The sequence below is a fragment of the Empidonax traillii genome, unplaced genomic scaffold, assembly GCF_003031625.1.
Source record: "Empidonax traillii isolate 1590-97213 ecotype Southwest subspecies unplaced genomic scaffold, ASM303162v1 scaffold4:size3804566, whole genome shotgun sequence".
NCBI classification, from domain to species: domain Eukaryota; kingdom Metazoa; phylum Chordata; class Aves; order Passeriformes; family Tyrannidae; genus Empidonax; species Empidonax traillii.
The window spans coordinates 294891-307178 of record NW_020955197.1 but is presented as its reverse complement, the minus strand read 5'-3'; the positions used below and the strand labels follow the sequence as shown (position 1 = coordinate 307178).

Sequence of the window (12288 nt, the reverse complement as noted above, 5' to 3'; positions counted from 1 at the left end):
CCACCAAGAATGAAGGTGTACTGATAGCTTCTCCCACAAAAGGGGAAACATATCTCATTATTTCTCTTTTTGTACAAATTACTATATTTTTTGCACCAATGGCAAAACAAATCCATCTCAAATTTGCTCTCTGAACTGCTCTGTATTTCTGTTCCAGGTATAACACACATATTTAAATGCAATTTAATAACTTTTTCTAACAATTAAGATGTTTTTCCCCTTTCTTGTAAATACCCATTTCTATAATTTGAAAACTCTACTGATTGTCTCAGATAAAATTAACATTTCTATTATCCCTTTTCAAATAGCCAAGAACACACTGAGTAGCTTCCAAGCTACTTCCAATAGAACATTCTCCTAATTACGGATCCACAGTTTATGGATCCACGTGACCCTTACAATCCACAATTTACAGTGTGAATGAACTGGTTGGTCTGCAGATGGACTAATACTTCAAGAGAAAAAAGCTACACTTGGGCTTTTCAAGCTTTAAGAACTTGCTCAGCTACAAGTAACTACTAAGGAAGTTAGGGAAAATAGTTACTACAAAGAAAACTACACTCTTAAAACCACAGCAGTACGTATCAACAGGATCAAGTTATACAAGTATAATACACACAATTCCTTTTGCCATCAAAACTTACCTATTATAGTATCTGCCTCCCATCATAAACTGATTGTTTGATGTTGGACATATTTTAAAACGCTGAATATTTTCACTGGTCCGAAAATAAAGTGAATAATCCCCAGGGGTATTATCTGAAGGCCTCACAAGAAAACTGCACACCTGACCAACTGAAAAGATATAGTAACAGTGTTAATTTTCTTAGTGCTAAATCCATTTCCACATAAATTAGGAAGAACTGCAATTTTTTGAAGAAATCCAAAGCCTATAAGGTAAATTCCAGTAAGGTAAAATAAGGTAAAATCCCCAATAAAGTAAAATCCCCAACTAGGACTAAGCCACCAAAATTAATGAAAACTAGCTTAAGCTGTAGCTCACAACATCTTTTCCACTTCTTTAAAAAAGAATTTAGAAAAAGTTTAATAACGTTTTCAAAAAATAAGAATTTCTGTTCCAATATTTAAAGCAAGCTATTAAACAATATGGCTCAGAAACACTGATGTTTTCATTTAAAGAAATATTTGCTTTAAGAAAGTGCAAAGAACATTTATAATATATTTTCCTTTAGGTACATAGAAGCATAGTCTCCACAGCATTTTGAAGAAGACATCAATAAGTGAAATAATTGATTACACATGCATTATTTTAAAAATTATTTAAGTCAAAAATTATTACATTAACAGTACTAATAGCCACAACAAGTTTTTCTCTAATGTAGTATTCTACCACAGGGCTTTGGGACTCGAAGACACTTACATATGTTCTGTCATAAGAGCAAGTTTTGCCACGCTCTAATATTAAAAGGATCCCTTTGTGCCATTTCACTATCACTATTTCAATCAGAAATACATGTACCTGTCATCAGCAAATTGTAAGCTTCTTGTTTGGAGATCTTCCCGTGGAACCATCTTAACAAAGAGGAAGAGAAAAATTAGAAAGCAAGACTACCAGCTCTCTGTTTTGGCTGTGGTGACATTCAAGGCTCTAGTACCTATGAATTAATCTTTATTTAAAACAGACCTAATATATATACATGAGACAATGATTACGCTACTTAATGATTCTGATCCACCAGTAGCATGAAAAAAGTAACATTAACAGGTATATAAATAATTTCAATAAAAATATCCAACACTTGGCGCTGATGTCTAAATCCAACTCTGTTTACAGATTAAAATCAAATGTCTAAAGAGTAGATCGTTTGATAGGCATTATTTGAAGTCAGTATCATACAGCAATTTACTTGAAGCATGAAAGCCAAAGCTCAAACAAGGAAGTTAAAAACCTGTACAGAAAACCTCAAATTCAAATTTGCCAGACCTGTGGAAATAAAACCTAGCTTTATTAGATTAATGAATACAAACTGCTTTGATCACACACCTTGTACCTTCTCAGAGTCCTGTGTCAGAGCAGTATTCTACAGAAGTTCAGCAGCCTCCGCCTAATCTCAGTCTGATACTTAGCACTGTTCAGTTGCTACAACATCTGATATGCTGTAGCTTAATATTCTGTATTCAAATGAAAACTAAAAATATGGTTTCTTTATGTATCAGAAAAGAACCCACTTTCTAACTTACTTTCTATACTATCTTTAGAGGGTAAGCTCAAGGCAATCTCCTCTGGATTCCTCTGAAAGCCAAAAACATGCTGAAAGACAGTATCAAAGCTCCAAACATCTGCTACCACCTATTTTGCAAAAAAATAAATAAATTCCACTTTTGAATGGCTCCATACTGCCAAACTGACTAGCAGAACACAACAAACACACCAGCAAAATGCCTACTTCAGCCACCAGCCTCTTGGAGATGGAAAAGTGGGCAACAGTAAAAAAGCAAGGGCAAATTGATAAATAAGGACATCAGATTAAATAATCTAGCCACTAGAAATTTTTTATTTGCAACTCATTTTCACTTTGTAGGACTTTAGAATCCTTTGGGTTGGAAGAGACCTTTAAGTTCATCAAGTCCAACCATTAACCTAGCACTGTGAAGTCCATCACTAAACCATATGTCCAAGCTCCACATCTACACGCATTTTAAATGCCTTCAGGGATGGTGATTCCACCACTGCCCTGGGCAGTGTATGTCCAGGTTTGACAACCTTTTCAGTGAAGTAATTTTCCCTGATATCAAATCTAATCTTCTCCTGGTGTAACTTGAGGCTGTTTCTTCTGTCCTGTCACTTTTCAGGAGAAGAGGCAGATCCCCACATAGCTACAATCTCCTTTCAGGTAGTTGTAGAGTGCTAAGCTGCCCCCTGAGCCTCCTTTTCTCCAGGCTGAGCCCCCCCAGTTCCCTCAGCCACTCCTTATCAGACTTGTGCTCCAGACCCTTGTTCTGCTCTGTCGCCCTTGTCTGGACTTGCTCTAGCACCTCAGTGTCTTTCTTGCCATGAGCAGCCAAAAACTGAGCGTAGGATTTGAAGTGTCACCTCACTAGCGCCCAGTACAGAGAGACCTCATTGCCTTGGTCCTGTTGGCCGCACTACTGCTGATCCAAGCCACGATGCCATTGGCCTTCTTGGCCACCTGGGCACATGCTGGCTCATGTTCAGCCACTGTAAACCAGCACACATGCGTCCTTTTTCCCTGGGCAGCTTTCCAGACACCCTTCCCCCAGCCTGTATTGCTGTCTGGGGTTGTTGCGACCCAAGGGCAGGAACCTGACCTTGTGGAATCTCCTACCCCTGGCCTTGACCCATTAATCCAGACTGTCCAGATCTCTCTGCAGAGCTCTTCCATCCTCCAGCAGATCAACACTACCACCCACAAGGCTAACAAACACTTGTCTAATAGTACTTCACTCTCTCTCCAGTACCTAAAGAGTTGCTATCTCTACAGCAACTCCATTCAAGAAATACTCCATTGTGCATATTTTGGCTAAAAGTGATCATACATGGACTCATCCAAGAATTCAACACTGCAATATCCATTAGAAGTACGCACACCTATCACAAGACCCTTTCACGTTAATTATCTGTGCATCTTCAGCAGGTAGTACATTAAAAAGTCCTGAGATGAAAAAATTATTCTGTTTGGTAAAAAAACAAAAAAAGCTTGGAAATCTCATATTTGAAGTTTACAAACAGTTATGATTGTTTTTAATAACAAAACAAAAATCCTTACATTTTGCCTTCATGAGGATCTTCTTCTCTTCCCTATGAAAAAATTAACATATTAAGTGCATGACAACAGTACAGCTCAATTAAGAAAATAAATGTTGTAAGTTAAGACCTTCTGTAGAAGAAAAACAAAACACTCAGAAGTCTGAGGCATTTTTGAACTAAAGGGCTTAACAAAGTTCTATGGAAAGTTTTCCTCCTCATTCTTTAGGTGGAAATTCAGCCAAAATATGTCTTTCTGAGGATTGTTTGTCATGTTTCAAGTCCTTTTTTAGAGGTGGTAACCTTTTAAAATCTCAACTTTCCTAAGCTTAAATTAGCCATTGACCTATCAATCTACAGATCAAGTCATCAATAAGTTTTTAACCCAAATTTCACCTTGTATGAAGACAAACACCTACCACAATGCAAAACTACATTTTGTAGAGTTTGTGGACATTTCATGGCAATGGTAAGAAAAAAATGCAACTAAAATGAATAGCAGATTTTTCACTAGGACAGTCAAGCTTAGCAAATTTACAGTACCATTCATTTCTACTTATATTTGGACAACACATGAATAGGCAGTTTTGATACTGAATTAGGGTTAAAGGTTTGTTGCAGTATTTTAGAACTACTAGATAAAATTACTTGGTTTAGGAAAGTACATAATTAGAAAACAAGCAAGTAAATGTCACTAGTTTTTGTTCATTCAAATATTATTTTACATAAAACATCTCATTCATTTAAGAAATTTGAATACAAAACTTACTTACCACTTCTTCTACCAGGTCTTCTACAATAAGACCTTGTTCATCTGTCCGTAGGTTTGTAACCCACATCCAGCCATCTTCCAATTCATTATGGACAATAAACATGTCTCCTTTAAGGAAACTGAAGAGGGTTACAGCAAGATTTAAGTCAGAGATACAATTGTAATATAAAGTTTAATAAACAGTGAATTCTTGAATATAATTTCTTTAATAAACACAGTGAATTCTTGAGTATAATTTCCATAAAATATTTGGGAAGACCTATTTGTGAAAAACACGTGAATTGAAACCCCAAGCATATCATGCATATTTTTCCTCACAGTTAAGAGGCTGCTATATATAAGTTTTGTATTTTTGATTTATATTTGTCATCTATTATATACTTCAGTGCTATCAACTTAAAAGTGTGCTAAGGAGTACAGAATGAAAATAACACCACAACAATAATAAAAGACAGTAATATTCTTTTATCAAGAGAGATCAAATACTAAACACAAGTAAGATAACCCTCAGTAGCCTATAAGAAAATATTTTTTTCAATGAAAAATAATCTTGCATAATAGAAGCTGTGGAATATCTATTCTTTCTGTTCTTACATATGTAGACAAGTGATACAAAGAGAGAGCAGAACAGTTACCAGAGAAGCCATAAAATTTGCTTCATGAAATGCATAGGAACATTAACATACAGAATCACATAATCAACTAGACTGGAAAAAACCTGAGATCATCAAGTCCAACCTACGACTGAACACCACCTTGTCAACTAGACTAAGGCACTAAATGCCATATCCAGTCTTTCCTCAAACACCTCCAGGGATGGTGACTCCACTATCTCCTTGGGCAATCCACTCCAATGTCTAATCGCCTTTTCTGTGAAGAAATTCCTGCTGATGTTCAACCTAAAGCTCCCCTGGTAAGGTTTAAGACTAGGTCCTCTCATCTTGTCACTAGCTGCCTGGGAGAACAGCCTGACTCCCACCTGGCAACAACCTCCTTTCAGGGAGTTGTAGAGATTGATGAGGTCACCCCTGAGCTTCCTTTTCTCCAAGTTAAACACCTCCAGGTGCCTCAGCCGCACCTCATGGAACTTGTGCTCCAGACCCTTCACCAGCTCCTCTACCCTGCTCTGGACCAGCTCCAGCACCTCAACATCTTCCCTGAGTGGAGAGTTCCAGAACTGGACACAGTACTCTAGGTGTGACCTCACCAGTGCTGAGTATAGGGAGACAATCACATTCCTGGTTCTTTTGGCCACACTGCTGCTGATATGGGCCAGGATGCCTCTGTGTCCTTGGCCAGGTGGGCACAATCCTGGCTCATATTCAGACAGCTGCTGACAAGCACCCCCACATCCTTCTCTGCTGGGCCACTTTCCAGCCACTCTTCCCCCAGCCAATAGCACTGCATGGGGTCATTGTAGCCAAACTGTAGGACCCAGTACCTAGTCTACAGGTGTTTCATTTCTGGAATGTTAGTGTAGGTTACTCCTTAAATGTTATCCCAAACTCAGGTCATATGAAAACCTTTCAATGCGGCACAGATTTTTCAATCAAGTTTCATGATGCATCAGGGTACAGGAAAAGGAATAAAGGATCAAAGCTCATTAGTTACTATTTCAGTCTAAAATTAAATAGCAAATGTCTGTGGCATTTCTCTCATTTGTAGCAGACTAACAGAAAAGGCATTAACTTCACCAATAACGCATAGCAAGAATTAAAGAACAAAAAGCAACAAACCACTACTGAAAACCAAGAATACATTCAGCTGCTATTGAACCTCAACAGGAGACAGACAACAAGAACACCTTCTATCAGCTGTACTGTTACAACATAGAACAGAGGCTGAAACTAACGCAGTAATACTTCAAACTTGCTAAATATTACTATGATACTAAAATTTTAAGTCAAGTATCTTTGAAATGCATAATGTCTTCAGGAGCATATTAATTCAAACGAGAACAAAATGACAACTTTGGTCCCAGCTGTGCCATGAATGGAACTATTCTAGCTATGTAAACTCAAAACCCAAACAGATACTTTGCATTTCAGCTCTATCCTAATAGAGGAAGAAAAAGTTTAATTTTCTATAATTTTTGTCATAATAGCAAAGTAATAACATGTTTTTTCCTTTTAAGTTGGTAGGTACAACATGGCACTTAATGGACTCAATCTCTCTTATTCTCACACACAGTAGGAAGGCTTATTTGCAATACGCCATTGGAGAGGTCCTTCCTGCCTTACCACCTTCTTAAAAAGTATAATTGCAAAACCAAATATCCTCACATCATCCTTTAAAGGGTCACACAGGACTGGACTGGGACCCTTGGAATACATTTCCTTCCCAAAGAGGATATAAAGCTCTCATACCTTTCACTAGATTTTAGGCTTATAGTCCCAAAGCCAAGCCAATTCCCAATTCTGGTGTATTACATCAACTTAAGAAACCAGGGCTATCTCCTTAAGGAGATTAGAAATCACTACAAATCTCTTTTAAATACTCCTACTTTTCTATCAGAAAAAAAAATCCATTTAAAGAAAGTAGTATCAATTCCAAGTAGCCAGAAAATGTTCTTCCATTGAAAGGCCCCTCTTTTTTTCTTTTCTTAAATTTATCAGAGGTCAAGGTTCACTTTCTAATGGTTTGAATTGTTTGCCTGGAACTATTTATCTACTAACAGTTCTGTGGCAGTTCAGGAAAAAAGCCTAGCTCACTTCTTTCACACACTCATGTGAGGCATTTCCGCACAGAATTCTTTCACACAAACTTAATTTTTTGGTAAAAATATAGGGCTTTCCAAAACTATAACATTATCAATTTTATCTCTATAAATTTCATGTACTTTCCCTTACAACTAATACAAACAAATATACTGAGAATAAAAAGTATTATTGTTATTTCCAAAGAAAGAACAGAGAGGCATCCTCCTTTAATCTAACTGCGTTGTTTAAAGATGCAGCTAGGCAGTATTTGCATATGAACATCTAATTAAATCTTCAGTATTCATAAGTACTCATGAGAATTTTGCAGCTACTACTATTATTCAAACATACCTTATTTCATCAGTTTCTGGCACTTTGGTGTAAGGTAGAATTGCTCGAACTCTCCTTCTGTCCTCCACAGGCTACAATTTAAGAGGAGAGAGCAAAGATAATAATTTTCTCTACAGTGTAGAATCCTTCTCCTCAGCATTATGCTATTCTGAGGCAAAGGACTGGTTACATCACTTATATCTCCCCTGCCAGTTTCAAATTTTCAAAGTTCAAAACCATTGAGAGATGGAAATGCATAATTCATACACTTAGCTAAGATAGTTCTCATTTTAAACTTTTTTTTCACTTAGAATGGAAGAAATGTCCAGAAGTTTAACATTCAGAAACATCTTTATTTAGGTTTTGGGTTTTGTTGCAGGGGATATCATGCAATGTTTAGTTTCATTATAATTACTTATATTGTTCAAAGGATGGGCATGTGAAAGAAACTTCTGTTATCTCCAGACTGCATATTTTGAAACCATCATTTGATACACAAAATACCACAGAGCAGTGAAGGTTACATTACAATGGTGCTCTTTATGAGCCAAGACCTGCACGTTTTCTTGTTTGTCTACTTAAAATGCTGTTACTACATCTGGAGATAACTGCAACACCTCTAGTTTCCTCATTATGTATTTTCAGTAAATAGTGAGGTTTTTTAAATCATTACTTTCTATCAGTAAAAATGCATTTTTATATTCCTTATAGTTCCACACGTGCCTATAGGAAACTTTCTAAAGTGGTTTTCCCAAAGAGAACTATGAATGGTGATTGAAGTTAAGAACATTTAGGTTAAGTTACAGTTCAGAATTTTGCTATAAAATGTTACTACTTGCCTCTGGAGGTGCTACTGGAAATAGCAGCTTTTCCCCTTTCAGTAAACAGGACACATGACTGTAATAACCAATCAGGTCTGAGAGTGAAGCAAAACGACGTCCACCAATGTAATAATCCCCACACATGGCAATAATCCTGTTAATAAAAAAAAAAAAAAGAAGTTTGACAATAGAAAATTTTTTGCAACCTTTTTTTTTAAAGAAAAGGAGATTAGGATCATGTTTGATTCTTAAGATAGTGCCTATATTTAGCAAAATGTAGTACTACAGGATCTCTAAAAACATTTAATTAAATTTTAGCTGATGAACATTTAATCAAAAATTACATATATATATTCCATGATACCCCAGTCTTTTATCTAAAGAAAGTGCTGATTTAGAGAAAAAGACAGTACATTTGTCAGAACTAACTGAAACTAAAAGGAGAAAAATGTGTTGAGTGTCCTGGAAAAATGAAGCAATGCACTAATAGACACGACAGTATTATTATTTTTATCATGCAGGACATAAACCTTTTATGATCACAGACAAATTTAATGACATAGCAAAGTATTTTAAAAAATTACTACATTGATTATATAATGCAGAAAACTAACACCTTCAAAAATTGTCACTTGTTACAGTTAGCTTAGCATTTATATTAATCGTTGAGAAATTATTCAGAATAATCAAAGTATGTCCTTATACTCAATTTAAAAATTTGATAACCAATGGAAAAAAGCTTAAACAACCATTTCAGTAATTTAACTTCCTACAGAACTGTTTATTTTATTATTTAAGGTGGGTGTATTTTCTTAGAGCAGAAATTCTTTAATGTATACTTTAATTATTTCTCCCAAACAGTGACATAAAATGTACACAAAGATGAATCTTCAGAGATTAAATCTGAGGTTTATAAGCATATAGCACTGCAAGGAGAGTCAGAGAACAATGCAACTCTTAAGGACATAGGCTAGATGTTTTGGCATATTTTCTCCAAGATTCCTTGGCAAATTATTCAATAGGGATTAGGTTCTAAATGAAATTTAGTGTTTTGGATTATTAGTTCATCAAGCTTAAATGAAACCTTTCTTCAGAATACTGACTTAGCAAATACAGAAAGACTTCTGTAATCACTGAAAACTCTGAATGAAAAGATTAAAAATAATTATATTCTCTCAGAGTATTACTCTGACTCATGAAAAACATGCTGCATATATGACTGCTGAAGAAATGTTTGCCTTTCTATTTTGTAAAGAGGAACATTACACTGCAGCACTCCACTTGCTGACTAAACTTCAAGATGTAAGAAAGCACCTCATTTACACCAAAGAATAACTGAACTTACCAATGCACACTTGTTTGACAACGGTAAAACAATCTGAGATACAGCTCTGGATAAAGAGCTACGTGTATTAAGAACAACTAATTCTTACACATGCTGAAAATCATTTCCAGCTAACATTTTTATTATTAAACACCTCTTTGTTTCTTCTTCTTCCTTTGTTTTTTTTCTGGGTTCTTTTTTTTTCTGTTTTTTCCCCTCCAAATTAAGGAAGCAAACAGATGTGCTAGCGCTTTAACTATGCCATGGGAGCCACAATGACTACAACGGAACAGACTCAAAAAATCTCGACTGGCTAATGAAGCCTGTATGTTGCTTAAAGTCTATTCAAAACCATTTTAGACTAGCTTCTCTATCCAGATATTGTCAGTTTCCTGACACTTCTGTTCTTTATCTTATAAATAATTTTTTAAGCATATTTTAAAACAATTAAACACAAGTAAAAAGCTGTACCACATAAGCACGAAGAGTAAAAAATACTGAATTCGAATACAATGATTGTTTTCCGCTCACACTCTACTGAGTTCTGAAACAAAAAATAAATGTATCACGGTATTCAAAATGAAACATTTAATTCTCACCTAAAATGATTGACATTTGTTTTACTAAGGAATGAAAGCACAAATGAACCTGGTCTCCGATCACTCTCTCGAATAAGGTAACTTCCAGGTTTTCCCGCTTGTCGAAGACGTTCTTCTGCAATTGTTCGGTCAAGTTTCCCATGATACCACCTGAAAAAAAGTAACAATGGGTGTCCTTAGAACTTGAAGGTTTTGTTTATTCTCAGAGAATAGACCTATGAAACTAACAAAAGATTTCAGTCAAAAGTGATATAACTCCAAAGCTTTGTTTCAAAGTTATTACATTGCTACAATGTAATAAGTAACCTCCAGTTTACTTATTTCTAATAAACAATACTTTTAACATAGCAAAGTTTTTCAGATAACCTGCTTTTCCCAAGGAACCACCCTAAGCGGTGAAGGCTTTACATGTATCGCCAGTTTTTTTCTCCTCCCTAATTTGCTTATTTTAAACAGGAACAGGGGTGAGTGATCTGACTGGGAAGACTCCTGCATTTTAAGCCTATACAGGCTTTAGTTCACACTGGATATTTCAAAAGCACAAACTGAGAAGTGCATGGTATCAGCCTACTTATCAGCTGACAGAGATACTGCTGCAGCAAAGCCTGTAGTGAATGGGACAGCAGTCACCAGACCACCATCCACCCTAAAGCCATCTTTCCTAATCACAATGTGTACACCATCAATTAAAAACAAGTCCTGATGCATGGCAAATCGCAGACTGCAAAGTATGACAAGGGAATACTTCTATCTACTGTTATCATTCAAGCATTCAATCATCTTACCTCAGTTTATTTACAAGCCCTTGTCAGAACACTCATTCTACCCAAAATGATCAAGTATTATTCCCTTTTTTTAAAAAAAAAAAAGCAGCAGAGAAGAGCATTTTTCAAACAGAGCCAACCACTGCTCTCACCACCTCTGCAAAGCCACAGCAAGTTCCAGAGTTATATCCTGCAAAAATTCATTAGCTCCACGAAGTATGCTTAATTCAAACTTTAATTTTTACATTCAATAAAACATCATCTTCCAAACAGCCACTGTTTTAGACAATTTAAATACTTCACTATTTCAGATCATGCACCTTTTAGTTCTAACGCTTCACGTATGTCTTGCAAGAGTCACAAAAATGCAATCTGGAAGAGATACGTAAATGAACTTCTGAACTAATATATGCAAGAACACTGAATATTTCACAGATTGCAGTTCCACAACAAATTAATAGCTAGGCTGTTGATAAAATCTGACCAGACACGGGGTTTTTTCTACAAAATGGAAGCAAAAGCTTTGAGGGCTTTCATCAAAAGAAAAATCAGATAGACTAAACCAGTAAACATTGTTTCACCAGCAGAAGCAACACCAGCACAGATACTGTTTACCCTGGCAAAGCCATGTGCTTGCTAATACAGGTCTCCTTTGCCTCTCTTCCTCATCCAGATCAAAACAAGTTCAACCAGAAAGAGGACTGTTGTGTCTGTACAGCACACAGCACTTGAGACTGCTGCAGGTCGAGTTACGTTATGGAGATCCTGTGTCATCCCATTCCAGGGCTAAGCAGCCTTGTGAACAGAAATCTGTCATTCAAAGTGGTCCACAAAAAAGTGGATCACACCTCCCCCTCACAGAACAGTCCTTTAGGAAATGAAACAAAATCAAGACTGTCAAGTTTGAAGTACTTAGGATGAAATACTCTGCTTGTCAGTGTGCACAGCAGAGTTGAAACTTGAGTTTGTTCCCAGCACGTCACCACTGGGCTCTGCTTTCCTGGATAGACTGACTTTCATGAAGTATGAAACTGCCTGGAGATCCAAGAAACCTTCCTGATCAAGAAATGTAAGGAAACCAACTTTCCATAAAGTTTATTTTAAACTAACAATAGTTTTACTGAGTTTTTATTTGTTCCTATTTATCATCCACTAGAGAAAAATAATTCTATTGAGAGACATATGCATTACAATGCCAAACTAAAAAAAAAAAAAAAAAAAAAAAAAAAAAAAAAAAAAAAAAAAAAAAAAA

The 12288-nt window shown here is 36.1% G+C and overlaps 1 protein-coding gene across 2 annotated transcripts in view; it reads right to left on the bottom strand.

Moving 5' to 3' along the window:
• The window catches only part of RASA1 (RAS p21 protein activator 1), a 51756-nt gene that overhangs the window by 25277 nt on the left and 14191 nt on the right, over nucleotides 1-12288 (bottom strand). For both annotated transcript variants that reach the window (XR_003574389.1, XM_027911566.1), the window contains exons 2-8: nucleotides 10273-10422; nucleotides 8368-8503; nucleotides 7550-7620; nucleotides 4501-4618; nucleotides 3750-3781; nucleotides 1481-1533; nucleotides 645-795 (exon numbers count right to left, since the gene is read on the bottom strand). Coding sequence is in view for 1 of the 2 variants with exons in the window: in XM_027911566.1 (XP_027767367.1) it covers nucleotides 645-795; nucleotides 1481-1533; nucleotides 3750-3781; nucleotides 4501-4618; nucleotides 7550-7620; nucleotides 8368-8503; nucleotides 10273-10422 (711 nt within the window). In the remaining variant the exon portion in view is untranslated. The remainder of the gene's footprint in view (nucleotides 1-644; nucleotides 796-1480; nucleotides 1534-3749; nucleotides 3782-4500; nucleotides 4619-7549; nucleotides 7621-8367; nucleotides 8504-10272; nucleotides 10423-12288) is intronic.